The sequence below is a fragment of the Bos grunniens genome, chromosome 4 (assembly GCF_055505025.1).
Source record: "Bos grunniens cultivar Pamir isolate PY7600 chromosome 4, Bosgru_T2T1.0, whole genome shotgun sequence".
NCBI lineage: Eukaryota > Metazoa > Chordata > Mammalia > Artiodactyla > Bovidae > Bos > Bos grunniens.
Window position 1 is genome coordinate 82,586,566 of NC_141168.1, and position 23,914 is coordinate 82,610,479.

Genomic DNA, 23,914 nt, shown 5'->3' on the forward strand with positions numbered 1-23,914 from the left:
AATAAAGAAAAACACGGTTTAGAAATACTAAAGAATATTATTCGGTCTTTATTGCTCCTGAATTCAGGAAATTTGTAATATGAGGCATGGATAAATCTTGACAATATCATGCTAAATGAATTAAACCCAGTCACAGGAGGACAAATACTGCATGATTCCATCTGGATGATGTATCTAAAACAGTCAAGCTCATAGGAGCAAAGAATAGAATGGAAATGGGGAATTTCTAATTAACTTGTATGAAAGCTCAGCTTTGCAAGACAAATAAGCTTTAGATATCTGAGAAATAACATTGTGCCTTTAGATATCAATACTGTATTGAATTCTAAATGTTATGTTAAAAACCATGAAGAGATTAGGCCTCATGTTAAAAGTAGTAAGTGCAATTTTAAAAAGGGGAAAAAAAAGAATGTAGGATGAATAAAAAGAATGGGAGGTAAGGAGTTGTAGGGAGAAGATCTCCCCTAACAATGGTGGTTGGAGGTTGCAAAGGCAGTAGGGAGCAGCGTTCTATTTGCTTATATTATCCAGGGAAGATGGCATTACTTCAAAGAGAAATTTCTATGTGGTGCCTTTAGAAAAGCTGACCTTAGATTTGGTGGCTCAGATTAGACAGAATTACTCTCATGAAAATCTGGTCATAGTATAAGGGCACCACACACTCAAGGAAGTGGGCTGGCTAGATCACCACTCTCTCTGTGGGGCAGGTCAATGTACAGGGATCCAACCTCCATTGTTCTAGAATGTGTAAGACCCTCACTGGGAATTTCTCCAGCGCTCATGGGGAGAGAAGCATCAAATAATAAATGTGATTCAATTTTTCAAAAGTAGATGAAAGAAAGAGTGGAATTGATCACATTTGATTTACAGAAAATGTAATGTGCTTATTATACACCAGGGTGGTGTTGCAAACTCATGCTTTTTAGACAGAATTAAGGTAAAAAGGGAAATGTATTTAGCCATGATTTGTGGGTTCAACTTGAAGAAGGTTATCGTTATAGAATTCTTTTTCTAATCACTATGATTATTAACATAATCTATTATTCCAGCTCAGTATTTCCTGGAAGGTTTGGTATTGATGCCAAAGTTACTCTGTGGCTACAGTTAAAGGTGTTTAGAATTAGATATGTTACTTCATATAGACTTAAATAGAATGTGGCGGAATAAGGCAGGAAACAGTTTATAGGTACTGAAATTTGATATATCCTCTCCAAAATAATATAACACATGACAACTGAGCGACTTCACTTTCACTTTTCACTTTCATGCATTGGAGAAGGAAATGGCAACCCACTCCAGTGTTCTTGCCTGGAGAATCCCAGGGACGGGGGAGCCTGGTGGGCTGCCATCTCTGTGGTCGCACAGAGTCGGATATGACTGAAGTGACTTAGCAGCAGCAGCAGCATGGAGATATCCAATGATAGCTACATGATGCTAACATCTCATTTAAATCAGGTTGCAGTTCATAAATTAAAAACTTTTCTCCATTTAATTTCCCAATTTATTTTGTCAAAATACTCAGAGTAGATGTTTTCTATTTATTTGCTAATTAAATCGCATGAACAGATTAATATTATCAAATACCATGACCAGCTAACAGTAACAGATTAATCCAAAATGCAAGCATGATTATATAGAGACACAGAGTTGGGTTAAATGGTTATAGGAAGCTAGGTTAAGTCACACAATTGTGCATGAGAGATGCTTGTCTTAACTGGTGCCTCCTCTGCTTTAAGTATCCCTAGTGAAACATCAAGGATTTTAACTTTATGTTCTTAATCTTTTTTGGTATTCATGTATTCTGCATTATTCCATTTATAAAGTTATTTAAATATATCCCACTACTCAGAGAATGGAGTTTAACACAAAATATCATCAATTTATATTTGGTAAAGTGTTTCCTAATAAAAACAAGAAATATTTAAACCAGTTGCAAAAAAATCATCTCCACCAAGAATACATATATATATATTAGATACAAATTCTATTTCATAACATTATGAATGTTTCATAACACTATGAATGTTATAGAAACAGATAAAATATGCAGAACTTTGATTTCTAAGTTGTAACTTTAAATCATGTGCAAAATCAGACAGAAAGAAATTTATATTTTGAAAATTAAAGTTTGAAAATGAAATCTCCTAATCAAAATTTAAGAGCAAAAGAGATTCCAATATACTTATTATAGAGTATAAAAAATACTTTTTTTTCACAGAAGGAATTTTAAAAAATCATAACCTAAGTACTCATCACTAGAAATATCACATGATAAATTTTTGTGCATACAAATGTTGATTTCATATTTTTCTTATTTTGAGCCAAAGATACTACAGAATTATTATGAATGGGATAATCAAAACCTAAAAAGTGAACTTTAAATTACATAAGTTCTTTTATCATTTAAAGACTTAGGATAGAAATAAAACAGAGGAGTCATTTCAAACAATAATAACCATTTTATCACCATGAGAGAAACTTTAAAAAAAGAAAATGAATTATTTGTTACTTCATAAGAAATGCCAATATTTTATTATTTATATCATGAAGAAGAATTAGCAAATAATTCACTTTGGCTTGATGAATGTTAAATACATAACATTCAATGGTAGAATTCTATTTAAAAAGTTCTCAATCACTTTTAGTAAACAGAATGTAATTTTAATATATATTATTAGTATATAAAACATATTACAATAATTGAATTTTCCACTAATGAACCAAAGTTGTCTAAGAAGACAACACTTTAACAGCTATATCTGCCAAATGATAGAGAACAAAACTCAATTATTTCCCTCCAGGTCTTTAAAATTTACATAGAGAAATTACTTCCCCTAAGTCAGAAGCAAACATGATAATGGTAATATATTGTAGATAAATATAATGGCAATGTATTTTAGATAAAGTAAACAAAACTTTTTTGTTTAAAAGGAATAAAGAAGTCTTTTTGGATCAAAAGGAATAAAATTAGACCCATTTCACTTAAGTTAATCACACCAATATGGGATTTTTTTTTTTTAAGTTATTTTGACCACTTATCCTCATTTAAACTTTATAGCTATTCAGTAAAGTATGTAGGATAAATGTAACTATCCTTGTTTTTACAGATCTTTAGAAATTACATTGAGTGGTAGTTCAAAAGGCAGGACTCCTGACTCTTCATCTAAGCCCAAGAATATTAGTAGCATTTTTGTTTAAAACATACAGAATATCTACTTATAACATTTTGGCTATTTTTATAGCTAATAACCATAGATTTATGTGCAAAATCAATATGAATAAATGCACTTATTTATGATAAAAGTACTGTATGTGTCAAAGACAGGACTGGAGAGATGCTGGGTCATATCATTAATCATGATTTCTATCATGATTTCTCCTACTTAGAAGTAGGGGCATCATGAACACATGCTCATAAAAGTAAACAAGATTACAGCTCCAGGCTTAAGCTGAGAAATGAGATAGGTGATGGATAAAAATAAATTATAATGGATTGGCATAAGTTATGAAAGGCCTGGTAAATTACATTAAACTCAGGCTAATAGAAGAAATAAGAAAAATTTGCCTTAATAAAATTCTCATTTCAATAACTGTCTGCAGTTTGTATGTTAATGTCAGTCTCTTTCATGTTTTCTCTTGTACATATTTCTATTGTTACACTCAAAACACTTTATTTTACATTATGCATTAGTGTAACTGTCTCCGCTGCTGTCCTGTGAATTTCTACACCTGTACATATGTTTACTGGATAAATGAACGAAGGCAGAGACAGACTGGAAATGGGGAGACTGCTGAAGAAGATAAGAATTCAAAATTGCAGCAGAAGATAGGATTATACATTTTTACATCTAACATAATCATCAGAAAATGCTTTCATGAGGAAAACATGGAATTGCTGAGAATCAGTTATTCAAGTATAGTATTTAAATCCATTTTTCACAATTCATTAATATAAACTATTTAAGTTCAATAAAACTGAGAGATTTTATTCATTTTTGTTCCTCTCCAACACCTAAGTAGATATTGATAGACACATAATTTTCATATATAAAAATGCATTACAGAATGAGTTTTCATCATAAACATTAAAAACTGTGGCTCTTAGTGAGATACAATTAGAAAGTGATAGGAATAAAAAACATTTGAAATGCCACCTGTAGAACTACACAATTACACATTTTAAGTTGTATGATGTCTATTAAAGAATGTACACTTATTGTATTAATTAAAATAAGATTAAGACTTGAATGTTAAATGTTCTGTAGGTTTCTTACATTATGTAGCGATTTAAGTTTTTTAAAAACTTAACTTTTAAAAAAACTTTGGCTTATAGTACCTTTTGGCTTGTGAAATTTGAATACTCTGTATGGGAACAAATGAATAAACATATTGAGGTCATTTTCACTGAGCTGAAATTTAATATACGTTGTATTAGTATTTATAGATACATGATATAGCATCATTTATCCCCAAGTCCTCTGTTCCCATCTTTGGTCTGAACAGCCACATTTCATACCTGGATTATTTCTGTAGCTTCCTAACTGCTCTCTTTCCTAGTCTTTACTCCTTCAAACTATTATCCTTATAGCAGTCAGAATGATTTTATTTAAACGTCATTCAGCTTGTGTCGGCCCAGTGCCTTCTCATTTGACATTAATAGAGGCTGAAGTCCTTACACTGACCTACAAGATTCTAGCTCTGCTACTTCTGTTGCTCTGTTACCACCATTACTTTCCTGCCCACAACTCCTGCTCTCTTCTCTCACATCCTCACCCAGTGCCAGCCGTGCTGACCTCAATGTGGTCTTACTGTTCCTGGCACATACCAGGTAAGCTCTTGCTCTGAGCCTTTGCCCTTTTCTTTCCTCTGCCTGTAAGACCAATAACTGTAAGCTGACTCCTTCCTCTCCTTGGGGGCTTTCCTCAGTTTTTGCCTTCTTGGTGAACCTTTCCCTGACCATTCCATCTGAAATTGCAACCCCACCCTATAGTGTATGCACCCTCCTGGTTATCTTTTTCTCCTCAGCACTGATTACCACTTATTATGTGATACTTATGAATAGGTTTGTTACTTTCAGTCTCACCTACTAAAATGTATGGTCTATATTTTCTTCATTTACATCTCATAGGACCAAGAGAGGTTGCTCTACAGAGCATATATTTAAACACACACACATAATTATATATTAAATTTATACACACATATACATACATGCTAGAACTTAGAAAACTCAAGCACCATATCCGACAGTAATGGGATCTAGTAAAAACTAGGGAGTAAAAGCAAACAAAAGTAGTCTAAGAGAAAATAAAAGCAATTCAATTTTCTTCCACCACTCTCAGTATAACTCAGTATGCTGCTACTGCTGCTAAGTCACCTCAGTCGTGTCTGACTCTGTGCGACCCCATAGATGGAAGCCCACTAGGCTCCCCCGTCCCTGGAATTCTCCAGACAAGAACACTGGAGTGGGTTGCCATTTCCTTCTCCAATGCATGAAAGTGAAAAGTGAAAGTGAAGTCGCTCAGTTGTGTCCGACTCTTCGAGACCAGCCTACCAGGCTCCTTCGTCCATGGGATTTTCCAGACAAGAGTACTGGAGTGGGTTGCCATTGCCTTCTCTGATATTTACATGAGACATGACTTAATCACTTCAGGCATTAAATTTTTAAAAAATTATTCAGACTGGATACCTAAAATGATTTTCCATTATAGCAGATACCTCTAACAGATCAATGCTCCCTCTTATAGGAAGCCTGAACTTTGTATGATTAACTGTCATCTATGAAAAGATTTTTGTCTACCTTCAACAAAATAGCTTATTCAGCTAGTCTAGTTATTTATAGTTAACAAAGCACTCGCTTAAGCACAAAAAATGTAGCAGCTCCTTTTATACTTTCAGTTAACCTGATGAGATAGGTCGTGAAGCCTCCTAGTTGAAATATCAACCCATACAGATGAGATAAAAGGAGATTCAAAGAACATAAGCAACTTGCCTAGCAACATGAGGATGGTGTTAATTCAGTCTTCTGACTTCAAGTCTGTGCTTTGTATATTAGGAGTGTTCTAAATCCTTGCAGTTCAGAGCTCAGACCTGAATATGGTCAATTATCTATGCACATAAATACAGATAGAGGGGATCTAATTCAAGTTTAATAGCACAGGCTCCTCTTACCATCAAAGGTTTTCAAAATAAGTACCACTACTTCTGCGAAACACTGTGACAAACACTATATTAAATGTTTCTGATATATTATTTTTGCTGATAACAATATGGCAGACACTATTATTATGCCAATTTCCCAACTGAGAATACCAAGGTACTAATAGTTAAACGAATTTTCTAGGCAGTAAGTGCCAGAGCTCAATCTAAATCCTGATGTCTCTGACTCTAGAAGCATTCTCTTTATGTAATGAAGATGCTAAAGCATTGGCTGTCTGAAGGTACGGTATAGGTATTAAGCAGAGTTCAGCACCCTTACTTCCAAAATAACCACTCCAAGTTCAAACACAGAGAAAATGTAACCAATTATGATATACTGATTAGACAAATCCAGAAATTTAAGAACAGAGACAATTGTTCATGGTTAAACAGTGTCACTTGAACATACATGTGTATTTCAAGGCATACCACTCTTATTGATGAACCAATCAAATTAGGATATGGAGTATTGTACACACCAAAAAATGTGAAAAGGGGCAATTATTCCATTACACAATTCCTTCTGATTAATTTCCAAATAAATGGATACAGAAGAGAAATGCCTTGCTTTATCTAGTCAATACAGCTAACCATTATTATGTAAGTATGATATCACTGCATCTTCAAAATAGTGTATTATAACCTACCCATCCAGGTATCCACAATTTATGTTTTTTCTTCCCAGAAGATAGTTTCCTAATTTAAAAAATTTTTTTAGAAAAACCTTTGAATCAACAAGAAATGTGATCTTGTGCCGTGTGTACCTGACATACTATCTTGTAGGAATTCTGAGAAGTCTCATGCTAACGACCAATTCGTACCTGGTAATCCCCCTGGAACAAGTACAAGGAAGCTCACTCATCTGTGTGGTGTGTTTCTTGTTCTCCAACCTTGATCACTGCCATGCCATCTGTAACATATGCCAAAAAAGCATAAGCAGAAATAGAGACTTTCTTGCCTCGGAACATTCTCCTTTAACTCACACAGGAGTGTGTCCTCTACTGAAATTAGTTCTCCTACCATAGACTTCTTCAGTACAGGAAATTCCAGAGGCCAACTTCTAAAATCAAAACCACATGCCAAAAACAGCTAACATCATCTCCACTCCAATTTCTAATTCTCAAACATACATCCAACAACATTTTTTTTTTTTTTTTTTGCCAGAAACCACACCGATTCACCTTTAAAAGGAGCTAGCTAGATGAATCAAATCCTTTTCACTGAGACAACTAGAAACTGAGAATTTGGAAATATCCATGAATTAGAATTTATACCACAGGTACATTTCCTCACAGAATAGGATATGAACAAACTGAGATAAACTCATTTTTTTACAGGCCTAGCAGCCTGCAGAAGCTAATTTTCCATATATCTCTGGCTAAATCCATAAGCAAACATTGAATATTATTGGTTTTAAACTTTTGCTCTCCTAGTCTATATCTCTATTGATTATTAAGAAGTTTCTTGAAGCTACATTTGGAAGTTAACACTATCTTCCTACTTAACATATATTCCTATCTTAGCTTCAAACAGCATTCTCCAAACAAATATGATTTTATTATCAAAAATCAAGATACAATTTATCTTCAAAATACTTCAATTAATTTTCAGTTGGACAATCTATCAATATAAACAAATAACTGCTTTTGGTTCAATGGCTAAAAGATGTTTAGTTCTTATAGATTTACTGTTCTCTTATGAAAACTGTTGACATATGAAAAATATTACACAGGTAATGTATTTCACAATTATGATGTTATGATACACAATACTATGGGAAAAATCATTTGGAGAATAAGATCAGAAGTCCAGTGATTAAATAAAACTCAGAACCAACAACATGCATATAAAGGATTAGGTCTGTTCCATTATACTTCCTAAACAAATTTTTATTTGTATTTTTGACTCTTTTTCTGGAGACACAACATTGTAATAGGTTAATATAAAATGATACAACTTTTCAATAAGTTTAACAATTGCTATATATTAATTTATTTAAATGTCCTAACTTAATTTGTTATATTGATTCTAAACACAATGATTAAATCTCTAAGAAGAGCAAAGGTCCTGCATGGAGAACCCATGTAAAACTCAAATACATAAGACTCAATATAAAATTTTTTTCTACATTAATTTATACCTTCAATATAATTACTATCAAATTTCAACAGAGATCTTCCTGGAAACTAACAAGCCAGTTCTAGAATGTATATGCAAGATCAAAGTTCAAGAATTGTCCCAAGTCGATTTTGAATAGCAATATGGTAGATTACCTACCATATGTCAGGACTTAAAATAAAGGCATCATAATTAAAACAGCGTGACACTGATGTAGGGATAGACAAAGAGACCAATATCTCATAGAACAAAGATATTATAAAAGACCCACACATGTATAAAAAAATCAATATATGACAGATGGGGTATTGTAGATCAGTGGAACAATGCTACACTGTTTAATAAATTGTGCACAGGCAACTGATTATCCATACTGATGGGGGAGAAAACTAAAATTTCAGAGACCACAGATAGATTAAAAACACCTGAATTCTACATCTATAAGGGCATTATATAAAAACTGAGATTTTAAAAGTTTTAGAAAAAAATATAGGCTAATATTTGAGGACTTCGGAGCAAGAAGAATTTCCCAAATAATATAGAATGTTTATACTGCTAAAGAGAAACAAAATGATAAGCCGACTACGTTTCAATTTCAACTTAAAAAAAAAGACAGACACTAAAGAAACAAAAGAAACAAGCCACATACTCAGCTACCTACTTGACAAATGCTTATAACCAGAATATATAAAGATTCTCTGAAATTCATTTAAAAATACACAAACAATTCAATGAAGAATAAGCCAAAGAAACAAGCAAATCACAGATGAGGAAAACCCCAAAGCTAATAAGATTAATAAAATACTATCACATTCAATATCACTGAAGACATGCAAATGAACACAATGGGCTATCATTTTATATTATATTTGAAAAAGAAAATTCAAAGTAAGAGGAACAAGAATATAAAGGAATAAGAACCCTAATTTACTAAAGATGAATGTAAAAATAGTATAACACTTTGGAGAACAATTTGGAAAAATCAACTACAGTTGAAGAAACCACGTAATATTCTCTTACATTATTTATCAATATGAGTTATTATCACCCAGAAAATGAACCTGTAGAAGAAACTTCTGCATATGTGCAAAAGGAAAAGGAAAGCATTTCAGAAAATCAATTACAGCATTGTTTGAAATATATACAAAAAACCTCATATGTAATATAAATAACCAGAGAATATTTAAACATTGTTGAGCCATATAGTAATAGAATTCTGCCCTGTACTACAAATTAAGTTATCTACAAAACAGAAATAGAGTTACTGATGTAGATAATAAACTTATGGCTATCAGAGGGTGGGGGGTGAATAAACTGGAAGATTGGGACTGACACATACATACTACTATATATACAAAATATGTAACTAATAAGGACCTATTGTGTAGCACAGGGAACTCTACTCAGTACTCTGTAATGGCCTTTATATGAAAAGAATCTAAAAAAGAGTAGATAATGTATAAGCGATTCACTTTGTTGTACACCTGAAATGAATACAACATTGTAAATTCACTACACCCAATAAAATTTTTTTAAAAATAATAAAAATGAATTTTTCTTTCCTTAAAAAACTTCTGCCCTGCAGTTAAAATAAACAACTACAGCTACACATACCACATTATATAAATCTCATAAATGTTGGGACTAAAAAAACGTGGCAAAAATTCATGTACAGTAAGCTATCATTTCTATAAAAATTTCATAAACAAGCAAAATGAATCCTTATAAACTTTATGAATGCATACATAAAAATAAATTAAAGCAAGTGAAGGGTATTCTCATACTGTCTGGTGATATATTTTGGGTTAGTAAGAGGTTTGGAAGAGGAGAGGTGACTACAGGAGGCTTTCATTGATTTATAGATACTTATTTCTCCTAAAAATATGAAGCAAAAAGGCAAAACATTGAGACTTAAAACAGTCTGATGAATACATGGGTGTTTATCATACTACTCTCTATAGCTTTTTTTGTATGCTCAAACATTTGCAACAAAAATTGCAGGCTGGTACCTAATTAAGTGTTATATTGCATACGTCAAACGAGAATGTGAAGAAGCTCCCCTACCCCACTCCCATGAGGGAAGGCAGAACAGAAGATATGGATGTTGAGCTGTGTACCCCACTACATGAGGAATCTTAAAAAGCAAATCTATTAAAGCAATTTTCCTGATTGTGGAGGAAGCTCAGACTAAGGAAAATCACATCCATTTTCAATGAATTAGTAAACATCAAACTCTGACTTTCTGTTTTCACCATGTAACAGAGAAATGCAGCCACTGAGTTGCTTCAGTAAAATTTTCCAGGATTGAAAGCTCACCATTTAAGTGCAAATAAATCAGAAAGAGATGTGTCAGGCAGCAAACACTTCCACGTAGGACTTGTTATTTTGAGTTAAGATTTTAACTTCGAATTTAAAACTCATCTGTTTTGTGCCCTTCACCCTCTCTCCATCAGAGGGCCAACATGATAATTGGGAGATTCTGGACTGGAGAAGAACCCACCAGAGGGAAAGGATGCTGCATTTTCCAGATTGGGAGAGGTTTTTCTCTATCAGGAATCAAGCCATTACCCACTCCCACTCCAGAGACCTGAATTTAAATTCAGGGCAAAGAAAAACTAAGAGAAAAAAAAAAGAGAGAGCAAACATATATAAATTTATGAGCACCTAAATCCACGGTTATAAGAACATGTGCCCAGAGGAAACTATCTATTTCGATCTTCCTTTCTTAAAAGATAATCAAAAGTTGTGCTAACAAATATAGATGCTGTTCTAAATGCACATGATTCTTTACCAGTAGTAAGAGTGTAAGTACACGTACTGGGTTGGTCAAAATGTTCATTTTCTGTAACATCTTATGGAAAAACCTGGATGAACATTTTGGCCAACTCAATATCATTTTTTTTTTTTTGCTTCACATAACCTTGTATGGAGTGATATATTAGTGAGCACCAAATTTTGTAATTAAAAAGGAATTCTTCATTACTCATTTCTACATATATTGCTTGAAATATTTTATGAGGCACCTGTGTTGAGCACTGGGTATGGAGAAAAAAGAACTCCATGTCAAAGGACAAAAGAGATAAGAGGCACAAATGGTGTTGAACACAAAGAACTGAACTTGGTCTTTATCAGATAAAAAATGAACAAAGTCTGTGCTGTTCATAAAATATTGACAATTGTGTTATAGACTCCTCGTATTTGGAGATGGTTGGAACTTTGATCTGTGAAGAATACATAAAGTTGTTTTTACTGTTCAGTTGCTAATTCATGTCTGACTCTTTGTGACCCTATGACCAGCAGCACATCAGGTTTCCCTGTCTTTCACCATCTCCTGGAATTTGCTCCAACTCACATCCATTGAGTTGGTGATGCCATCCAACCATCTCATCCTCTGTTGCCCCTTCTCCTTTTGCCCTCAATCTTTCCCAACATCAGGTTCTTTTCCAATCAGTTGACATTTAGCATCAGAAGGCCAAAATATTAGGGCTTCAGCTTCAGTATCATTCCACCCAATGAATATTCACGGTTGATTTCCTTTACGATTGACTGGTTTGATTTCCTTGCTGTCCAAGGGACTATCAGCAGTGTTTTCCAGCACCACAGTTAGAAAGCATTAATTCCTGGGTGCTCCACCTTCTTTACGTCCAACTCTCACATCCATATACGACTACTGGAAAAATCATAGCTTTGACTATATGGACCTTTGTCAGCAAAGTGATGTCTCTGCTTTTTTAATACGCTATGTTTGTCATAGCTTTTTCATCCAAGGAGCAAGCGTCTTTTAATTTAGTGGCTGTAGTCACAATCTGTAGTGATTCTGGAGCCCAAGAAAATTCAATCTGTCACTGTTTCCACTGTTTTCCCATCTATTTGCCATGATATTATGGGAACCATGATCTTAGTTTTTTGAACACTGAGTTTTAAGGCAGCTTTTTCAGTCTCCTCTTTCACCCTCATCAAGAGGCTCTTTAGTTCCTCTTTGCTTTCTGTCATTAGAGTAGTATCATCTGATTATCTGAGGTTGATGGTATTTCTCCCAAACTTGATTCCAGCTTGTGAGTCTTGCATTCTGCACAGAAGTAAAACAAGTAGTGTGACAATATACAGCCTTGATGTACTCCTTTTCCAATCTGGAACATGATGTATTCTGCACAGAAGTCAAACAAGCAGTGACAATATACAGCCTTGATGTACTCCTTTCCCAATCTGGAACCAGTCCATTGTTCCATGTCTGGTTCTAACTGTTGCTTGACCTGCATACAGGTTTCTTAAGAGGCAGGTAGGGTGGTCTGGTATTCCCATCTCTTTTAGAATTTTCCACAGTTTGTCGTTATCTACACAGTCAAAGGCTTTAGCATAGTTAATATAGCAGAAGTAGACTTTTTTTGGAATTTTCTTGCTTTTTTTATGATCCAGCAGATAATGCAAGTTGATCTCTGGTTCCTCTGCCTTTTTAAAATCCAGCTTGTACATCTGGAAGTTCTTAGTTCATGTACTATCGAAGCAAAGCCTACCTTAAAGAGTTAGAGCATTACTTTGCTAGCATATGGAATAAGTCCAATTGCATGGTAGTTTGAACATTATTTGGCATTGCCTTTCCTTGGGATTGGAATGAAAACTGAACTTTTAAAGTCCTGTGGCTATTGCTGAGTTTTCCAAATTCACTGGCATATTGAGTGTAGCACATTAACAGCGTCATCCTTTAGGATATGAAGTAGCTCAACTGGAATTTCATCACTTCTGCTAGCTTTATTCACAGTGATGCTTCCTAAGGCCCACTTGACTTCACACTCCAGATGTCTGGCTCTAGGTGAGTGACCACACCGTCACAGTTATCTGGGTCATTAAGAACTTTTTGGTATAGTTCTGTGTATTACTGCTACCTCTCTTAATCTCTTCTGTTTCTGTTAGGTCCTTGCCATGTCTGTCCTTTATTGTGCTCATCTTTGCATGAAATGTTCCGTTGGTATCTCCAATTTTTTGAAGAGATCTCTAGTCTTTCCCATTCTATCTTTTCCCTCTACTTTTTGCATTGTTCACTTAAGATGGCTTTCTTATTTTTCCTTGCTATTCTCTAAGATTTATTTTTAAAGAAAATGTTATTTTTAAATCATGCCATGAGTTCAAAACTTCCTAAAACTTCAATGATACATAGGTTTCAATAGGTAAAATAGCCTACAGAAAAGTAAGTTTATTACTGAAGAAGCCTCTAATTCTCTGAGGCTGTTAATCATAGTGTTGATTATATGGAACTTTGTATTGTTATTTAATATACATAAGGTTTATAATCACTTGCCTAAGGATAGAGATATAAAGTGGCAAGTTATAAATATACTTTCAAAGTCCATATATTAGTATACTTTTAAGTGCTCAAATTAATTAAAAAAGAAACAATATCATGAACCTGTATGCAGGGAAGGAATGGAGATGCAGATGAAGAGAATGAAATTGTGGACACAGCAGGTAGCCATTCCCTTCTCCAGGGGATCTTCCCAACCCAGGGATTGAACCCAGGTCTCCAGAATTGCAGGTGGATTCTTTACCAGCTGAGCCACAAGGGAAGCCCAGGGAAAGGAGAGGGTAGGAGAAACACAGAAAGTGGCATTGACATATATACTCTATTGTATGTAAAACAGATAACTAGTGGGAAGCTGCTATATAACATGTGGAGCCCACCCCAGTGTCTTGTGATAGCCTGGAGGGGTGGGAAAGGAGGGGGAGAGGGGTAGGAAGGACCAGGGAGGGCAGCTCAATAGGGAGGGGATAAATGTGTGTGTGTGTGTGCCTGTGTGTGCCTGAATTATGACTCATTCTCATTGTTTTACTGCAGAAACCAGCATATTGTAAAGCATTTATTCTCCAATTAAAAAAAAAAAAAAAGACCAAAATTAGAAAACTACACACTATCTAAAACCCCAATACTGGTAAGCATTTCATGGCTCCAACATTGTTGATCTAAAACTGTTAACATTTTAATCTTAAAGCAAATAGCAAATCCGGCACTCTAGAAACTTAATTAGATTTGTAACTTAATCTGCTAGATCTTTTGTCTTCATTTTCTCAACAGAACAAAGACTGAATTTATGTGCGAAAAAACAGGATAATAGGCAGAAAAGGACCATTCTTTGTCTAGTAGTTGTTTAAGAATGTTTACTAAATGTTTCTGGGAGATAAATTTTAAGATTTTGAATGATTAGGATCCTTCAAGTACCTGACTGCCTGAGTTCTTTCAGAAAACTACTGTAGACTAAAATATTGGTTCAGGAAATTTAAATTAAAGGAATATTTTCTATTGCCTTTTTTTTTTAATTTTAAGGCACATGAGGTAATATTAGGAGTGTTTTAAAACTAATTTCTTGAATATAGCCTAAGTATTTTGCAATAAAATTATTGTTAATTCTCAGGATTCTGAACCATAAAATTCTTTTACATTATTTAACATGATAGACAACCTTGTTCAGAAAGATTTTTTTAAAAAGGTTGAATCAAAATCTTTTTTCAAAGAAATGAACAGAGTAGCGATTCAGAAAATATACTAGGGTTATTTTTTTCTCTTCCATTTAATAATTTAGTTACATAAGTGGGTACTTTCAGAATTTGAACATTAAGAAATCTACATCCTCGATCAGTATGTTTTAAATGCATAAGTTCAGAGAATAAAGTAGAGGAGATTTGAAAAATCAACACAGAGTCCATGCCACTGAGTGTCATTAACATGTCAAACCATGAAAAGTCTGAAAAACTTATGATAGGAAAAATGACCAAATTTAGAGAAAACAGTAGACAGGTAAACTGCGAACAGTAGCTTTGTATTTTGGAGTGATAAAAAGTACAGTCTAAAAATTCTATAGTCAATCAATTGTCATTCACATTTTAAATCAACTGGAAGACAATTTTGAGTCATAAAGACTGTCTATATACTTCTGTATACAGAATGTGAAAGAAAGACATATCAGGAAGAGATCAAATCAATTCCTATGTCCACCTGGAATTCATCATAAAAATGGAGAAACTAAATTACACAAACACAAAAAACATTTTATCCATCTATTTATGCACACACACTCACACACACATATACACATATAATATTCCTTAGGAAAGAATTAACTTCAAACTGTGGCAAATTAATCAAATTCAATCTCTTCAATAAGTAAATTTTAAAAAATTAACATTCATGAACACAATTTTAAAAATTAAAAAACCCCAAAACTCCAGTGATAGAGAATTGGCATTATTATATTTCACATCAGGCATAAAAATCAGAGTATTGTTTCAATGAATCTACTGCTCTGAAATTTTTTGATCATCTATTCCAGCTTGAGGCTCAGTTCCCTAAGGATATCACATATGAATGAAACACATAATTGTAGACAAAACAAATTATAGGGCCATCCCAGGTGGTGCTGGTAGTAAAGAATTTGCCTGCCAATGCAGAAGAGGCAAGAGATGCAGGTTCAATCCCTGGATTGGAAAGATTCCCTGGAGAGGGAAATGCCAACCCACTCTAATATTCTTGACTGGAAAGTCTCATGAACAGAGGAGGCTGGTGGGCTGTAGTCCATGGGGTCATAAAGAATCAGATGGCACTGAGCATCTGAACACATACTAAAGTCAGAAATATACTGGTCTCAACAAAGTAAGTCTGTAGATATTAACTTGGACTGATAGCCTTCTAGTCAGTTCATTTGTAGACTGAAAAAAACAAAACAAAACAATGAATCTATCATTTTAGCCTGGTGGCATAGAACACAGGTATAGCTTTGGATAGGAGAAAGTAAATGACTTATCCTATGTCAGAAGTGAAAGTGTAGTCACTCAGTCATGTCAGACTCTTTGCGACCCCAGGGACTGTAGCCTGCTAGGGCTCCTATTTCCATGGAATTCTCCAGATAAGAATACTGGAGTGGGTAGCCATTCCCTTCTCCAGGGGATCTTCCCAACCCTGACTGAAGCCAGCTCTCCTGCATTTCAGGCAGATTCTTTACCATCTGAGCCACCAGGGAAGACCTTCATATGTCAAAATCACTCCTCAAAATATTTAATGTTTCAAATACAGTATCTATTTTGACAGTTAAGATATTAGGTTGGCCAGAAAGTTCATTGGTTTCCCATATCATCTAATGGAAAAACACAAACTTTTTGGCCAATCCAATATCATCATGAATTTAATAGACATACCACCAAGAACTGTAGTAAAGATTTATGTTTTATGAGAAAATAAAGTAAATCTGGAAATCATAAGTAGCAAATTATGGCTATGAGTTATGCAAAAACTGAACTCTAATCAGAGGATTTATACTCAGAAAGGCCTGGCTTGGCACCTTGGCAAAACTTTGGGAGAATTAATAAATAATACAATTAATAAAAGTAAAATCTTAAGTCACAGGGAATCTTCCTGACCTAGGGATCAAACCTGGGTCTCTTGCCTTGCAGGCAGATTCTTTTCTGAGCCACTAGGGAATCCCAAGTCATATGCACATAGCTTTTAATGAGTTCCCACTTAAACAAATGAAACAACCTGCAAAATTCTCAGTTCCAAAAAAAGATGAGGACTTTAATGGCAGTGTCTGAGTTTATAAAATCACAAATGTAATTTTAGGTTCATTTCAGTTTTCTTTCTTGAATGAGTTTGCATTACATCTATTTTTAATTTAGGTGCATGAATTTAAAAATAGCCACATAAGCTACCAAATACAGACAGAGTCACTTCATCATAGAGTACTTCATTGAAACTGTACTTAAAATCATCCTGATTTGTAGCATTTGGTGATTTTCATGTTGTTAAGACAAAGAAGGTTATGAAATTTTATCTTTAAATTATCCAAGTATCTTTGTCAAACTATATTAGGCAGAGTTACTAAGTTGCAAATTTTATTCTAAAAGAAAAACAGCATATTCATTTCTTTCTGAAGTATGCTATCTGAAAGTAAACATATCATGCCCATACTTACAAATGGGCCTCAATCTTTGTATCTTACCTAGACTGTAATACCAAGAGAATAGTATTAGGCATGATAGGATTACAGTCATTGAAAATTCATACAGATCCAGTGTTTGTTCCTAATGGTTATGTTTTGATTCATATAGTCTTCTTTTTCATTTAGCTAGCCCTCCCAATTTTTGCTGTTGTATGAATATAATTAGAATATTTTAAATAATATACTTTCAGTTATATATTTGGCAATATCCTAGTAAACTAGCTTTCTGAAAATCAATAAGCAACTAAATGAACAAAAAGGTTTGATTTATAGCATTTGTCTATTTTCATGTTTAAATACTCTCACCATGGCCAATTCAAACTATCAACATGATGGCATTCAAAGTGAAGCTGGGAAGAGATGTGCAAAGCTTCTCGCAGTGAGTTGGTCAAGCTGGTTTCAGCAGAGCACTGTGATAAATAAATACTGCCTCAAGTCTGTGTTTATTCTAATAGTCTGTCAGAATATACAGGGACTTTTTGGTAAGTTCCAATATATTTAAGAATATGGCAGTGAATAATTTTAACATGATTAAGTTTTAAACAATAACAGGCAACATTAAATTATGAAGTGACAGCAAAACACTTTCTAAATAGCATCTAATTGAGGATAAAAACAAAAAAAAATGATTTACGATAAAACTATTGCTTTATGATAAAAATATTCATGACAAATAGTATCACTGAAAGCTTGTAAGCTATCTCTATGTTGGAATTTTGAAAATGTAAATGACCACATCATCTTGAGACTCAAGGTAACATTTTACTGAAATTAAAAGTAAGATCATTTTATGGCCCACTATATACACTTGTAAAGTTCATTATTTTAATACTTATGATGTAATAAGCTGAATAGAATAGTACCTAACATAGGATTTGACGATTTTTTTTTTCTCTAAAGGGTCAGAGAGAATATATTTAGGCTTTGCAAATCATATAGTTTGTTGTGAATGCAGTACTGTTTGTGCAGTGGGAAATACTCATGTTCAACATGTAAATTAACAATTCTTGCTGTATTTCAATAAAACAATGCTTACAGAAACAAACAGCGGGTGGATTTGGCCTGTGGGTCATCCACAGTTTGTTGACCTGACTTTAGCAGGTATCAAATCATCTGACGTTTTTATGGGACTGATTTCAATATGATTTTTCTTGGTGTTTATGAATCACTAGTCCCTTTAATTAAAGTACTTTTTGAATGTATATTGTCCCAGTCAGTAAAAAAATCTTTACTAATTACTGTTTCTTAAACAAGATACTCCGCAATGCAAAAGGACAATGCAATTGAAAATAAAATGAATACAGTGGTGGACATATCTTCCTTTACTATACCACAATGTCACCTTTAACCACAAAGAGAGGTTTTCCTAGACAGTAAAAGAAGAGAAAACTTTCAGATCAAATTAAGATATGTTTAATATGAGCACATTCATTTTAATTTACTCTGAAATCCTTATTCTTACCTTCCACAAGTTTCCCTGTCTGTTCGGCACTTCCCCCAGGAAGAATCTTGGCAATATAGGCTCCAATTTCTCCGCTATGTCCAGGGATTTCTTTACCACCCACAATTCTAATTCCTAATCCATTACCTGTATTGAAAAGTTAGCAAATTATTAGCAATAAGAAAGGACAACAGTTATCACAAGTGATAAGGTGCAGAAAAAATGGGTTCTGATATGTATAAGTTAACCCCAAATGAATATTGGAACTGGACACTGATAACAAAAGAACAATATTATGATTTCATAGTAGTTGATAGGAAAGAGAATTATCTGAGATCTGGTAGGATCTATAATGATTAATCTGACATTAACAAATAATTTTTATTTTTTATTTCAGCCATATTCAATAATATAATAAAGTTTTATCCATTTTGATCATATATGTTGCAAGAATTTTATATGATGATGTTCCCAGTATAAATAATTTCAGAGCAAAAAATTCATTTATGAAATTGATGAGCATTTGACTTACAAAAAGGAAGTAATGGCTATCATAAATTGAGAAGACATAAATGACTGCAACTGATAAAGTGAAACCATGATCATAACTTATGAATTATTATTCACATTTCAGCCTTAATTCAGAAACTAATATTGTTTGTGCATTAATATGGCACTTAATACAGGGATAATAAAAACATTCTTTACTGATGAGCAACTTGGTAAACTGTTCCTTATTCCACAGAACAGATTTTTCTATAATTAGCGATGCAGATAAAAGATGGAAAATGATTATTATGAGAAATCTACACACTCTACTTGATCTTAGCCAAAAGGCTGAGAAGTGATGATTATTATGAGAGATCTAATTGAATCAAATAAACTGTTGACATTTTAAGTTTATTTTAAAAGAGTAAACTAAAAAACAGCTAGTGTATACAGCTCCACATATATTTTTGTTACAAATGTCAAGAAGATTTTAAAATGAAAGCACTAAAAGAAAGCAGAATTCTCCTTTATTGAAGACACAATTAATTAAACATTTCATTCAGTGATTGAAGTAGCATTTCCAACTCTTTCAAAATCTCTAAAATTAAAAGCCAGGTCTCTTCCAAATCCTATTACTTTCCTACTTAACTCCTCAAAAAGAATCCCTCTAGTTAGCATCAACCGGAGAAGGCAATGGCACCCCACTCCAGTACTCTTGCCTGGAAAATCCCATGGGTGGAGGAGCCTGGTAGGCTGCAGTCCATGGGGTCACTAAGAGTCAGACACGACTGAGCAACCTCACTTTCACTTTTCACTTTCATGCACTGGAGAAGGACATGGCAACCCACCCCAGTGTTCTTGCCTGGAGAATCCCAGGGATGGGGGAGCCTGGTGGGCTGCCCTCTATGGGGTCGCACAGAGTCGGACACGACTGAAGCAACTTAGCAGCACCAACAGCAGCAGCAGCAGCAGCAGCAGTTAGCATCAACACAATTCAAACACTCAACAAGCAGTAGCTGAATTATGCACTGCTTTTTAAAAAATTTATTTATTTTAATTGGAGGCTAATTACTTTACAGTATTGTATTGGTTTTGCCATACATCAACATTAATCCGCCACGGGTGTACACGTGTTCCCAATCCTGAAGCCCCCTCCCACTTCCCTCCCCATACCATCCCTCTGGGTCATCCCAGTGCACCAGCCCCAAGCATCCTGTATCCTGTATCGAACCTGGACTGGCGATTCGTTTATTATATGATATTATACATGTTTCAATGCCATTCTCCCAAATCATCCCACCCTCTCCCTCTCCCACAGAGTCCAAAAGACTGTTCTATACATCTGTGTCTTTTTTGCTGTCTCGCAATACAGGGTCATCTCAGCACTGTTTCTAACAGCCAGGACATGGAAGCAACCTAGATGTCCATCAGCAGATGAATGGATAAGAAAGCTGTGGTACATGTACACAATGGAGTATTACTCAGCCATTAAAAAGAATACATTTGAACCAGTTCTAATGAGGTGGATGACACTGGACTGCTTCTTTATTTATCTAGTAGAGGTGTATTTTGGTAAAATACTGTTTATTTCTAGGTGACATGATCCTTCCAAATGAATTTACTCGTTCCTTTTCTTCCTTCCTCCTCCCTCCCTTTCATCCTTCCTCCCCTTTCCCCCTTCCTACTCTCCCTCTTTTCCCCTAGTACCCCACTCCCCACTCTCATCCCGAGACCTGCTTTGTCACCAGAGCAAGTGTTCTGAAGATTTAGCCTCAAAACAAAAACAAAACAAGTTAACTGCATGTTTCAACAAAGGGTTGCCAAGGGTGAGAGTTAAATAAGATCCTAGCTCTCTGTGGCCCCACTTGTGGCGCTTTTCTGTCACAAGTTTCTTAGCTCAGTGTTCCTGTTCTTGGAGATTAATTGAGGATCCAAACTGAACAGAACTGGACCAATGAAGACTAGCATTTACTATATGACACAGAGCATGTATTATATATGACTTTCAGTCTCAACAAAAGTTGATTTCTTAGACATTAGCATTTAAAGATTCACCAGGACTGATTCTACAATAAGACGTTAGATAGATACTAAGAAAGAGTAGAAGATGAAGAAAAGTAATTAGCCACTATTTATTCAATTATTTTATATATATGTGTGTGTATATATATAGTGTTAAGCCATTTTAGAAATTACAAAATGAGGATTTAAAAATAGCTGGTCATATTTAAAGGATTTTCCTATGGAATTTGTCCAGAAAAAATAAAAACAGATTCTTAATCTAAGATTTGGCTTTATCTTTCATGGTTGAATCACTCACAAGGTGCAATTCATCACTTGTTAAATATTTCATAAAACAGATACCTATACTGAATTTCTAATGTGGTCAATATATTCATATCAATTTTAAGACATGGTCAATCTGGGATGCCAAAAGATGATTGATGAGATTTCTTTAGAGTAAAGGCATATTTTCAAGATCAAGTTTTATATGAATATTTATGCTAGATGATAGCAGAGCATAGTAGGGTATAGTAAAGTGCTCATGGCAGCTCTTATTTCTTTTTAAGATTAAAAACTGTTGTATGGCAGAAACCAACCCAATACTAAAATTTTAAAAAATATATTTAAATTAAAAAATGGAAAAAATACCGTATAAATACAGTTCATAAAAATAATTCTGTACTATATAGAATATGGTGTAGCCATATACTTAGAAACTACAAACAGAGTTGTTATACCTTGTAAATGTATAGCTAAAAAGTAGAATTTCAGAATCTATTAATTAACATGTGACTACTTAAAAAAACTGATTATGTTTTCATTTTGAAAAATGACATTGTCTTGAAGATAAGTAGTTGGGTTCTTAGTACCATTTGATTTTTAGTGACTGAGTACATTCTAAAATCCTGTAGTAAAGGATCTATAATAGGAACTTACAACTATATCCACAATAATTATTTAATTTTGTAAAATACAGTTTCATGCTAATGAATTTGACACTTTTTAAATATACTTTACAAATCAGTGTCTTTGGTAAAATGGGAGTAATGCATAGCCATGAAAATACTGTGAAAAATGAGATTTGATAGACAGTTGACCCTTCCACAACCTGGGGGTTGAGGTGCTGACCCTCTGTGCAGTTGAAAATCCTCATAAACTTATACTCAGCCCTTTGTATACAAGGTTTCTCTGTGTACTTCCATATCCCTGGATTCAACCAACTGTGGATTGTGTAGCATTATATATTTACTATTGAAAAAAAATCTCCATTTAAATGAACCCATGCAGTTCAAACACATATTGTTCAAGGATAAATGTATATAGAAACCACTTCTAATACATAGCAATTCTCAAAAGTTACTTTTCTTCTTTTTGATCCTGCTGTGTTGACTGCTTTTGATTTTCATGTATACAATAAAGTAACATAGAAATATTAAAAGTTTGTGAAAGAAAAGCAAGTTAGAAAATAAAAAGACCTAAAGGAAAACATTTGTTTATTTTACAGTAGTTGCCTGTATCCTAATTTGGATGCCATGAGTATGAATTTAATTTATATAATTTCTAAGAATGTAAATCTAGATATTTTTATTTACCATTTCTATGGTTATACTTTGATATTTTATGAATATAGACAGAAAAACAAAAACACTTATATAAAAATAAAACACATCAGCTCAAATCTAAAAAGCAGAATGTCAATAAAATAATTTTATAAGCCTAAGAGGCAAAATTAGTTTTTAACTGAAATGCTTAAATCTAAGTGGTCCTTGATAAGTGATACTGTTGGTTTTAACTTTTACAAATTTTTAACAACATAAACTTATTTCCCTCTCTGTTTCTATTCCATCTAGAAACATTGCTAAAATATTTCCTCAGAAGCCATGAAAGTACACTGGTTTTGCTCTTTAGCTCACCATATGGCAGAAAAGAGAGGCCAACAATTACTGTAAAGAACATGGGAGCTTTAGTAAAAGAGATCATCAAAGTTACAGTAATTTTATAACATATAACCATAAATGTGGTTAAGGAAGTCTTAAAGGGAGATCTATAAGCAACCACAACACAATGTATTTGTAAATCACCATGATGTACACCTTAAATATCTTATAATTTTGTAAGCCCATTATACCTCAATAAATTGAAATGAAAAAATAAAAAAGTAAGCTGTACATAAAATAACATGAGCATACTAAGGAAACAGCCTCACATTTGAATTTCAATTTGCAGTTTAAATCTCCCTTACTTTTATATGTTTATCAACGTTACATTAAATGCTCTGATATTTAGGGTATTACAAAAATGTTTTTATTTCCATTATTAAATAACATGAAAATAGCTTGATGTTATAATTAGAGCACTGAATGTGGGCAAAATGACAATACTTGTTTCATTTCATCACTATCATGTGCTACATCTAAGCATCAAGGAAAAGGAAAATTTTCATCAACGAACATACTGTCTTATGAATAGTAGTCTTTAAATCAATAACCTATTATTCATAATAAAGTTATTACAGAACAAAGATATACTGCTTAGTTTAGTCATATAATTAGTTGGGCTGAAGAAGAAAGACTGTCTATATAAATATATTGTCTATATTAATATGAATACACTCATTGGAAGGACAGATGCTGAAGCTGAAGCTCCTATACTTTGGGCACCTGATGTGAAGATCTAACTCATC

The 23,914-nt window shown here is 33.7% G+C and overlaps 1 protein-coding gene across 7 annotated transcripts in view; it reads right to left on the minus strand.

Annotated features, from left to right (window-relative positions):
• Positions 1–23,914, minus strand: part of PCLO (piccolo presynaptic cytomatrix protein) — a 384,975-nt gene that overhangs the window by 95,109 nt on the left and 265,952 nt on the right. For 6 of the 7 annotated variants that reach the window (XR_015163255.1, XM_086398565.1, XM_086398563.1 and 3 more), the window contains exon 10: positions 18,760–18,885. Coding sequence is in view for 6 of the 7 variants with exons in the window: in XM_086398565.1 (XP_086254691.1) it covers positions 18,760–18,885 (126 nt within the window). In the remaining variant the exon portion in view is untranslated. Of the gene's footprint in view, positions 1–7,019; positions 7,109–18,759; positions 18,886–23,914 lie in introns of all 7 variants that reach the window. The other variant, XM_086398567.1, reaches the window with a different exon arrangement.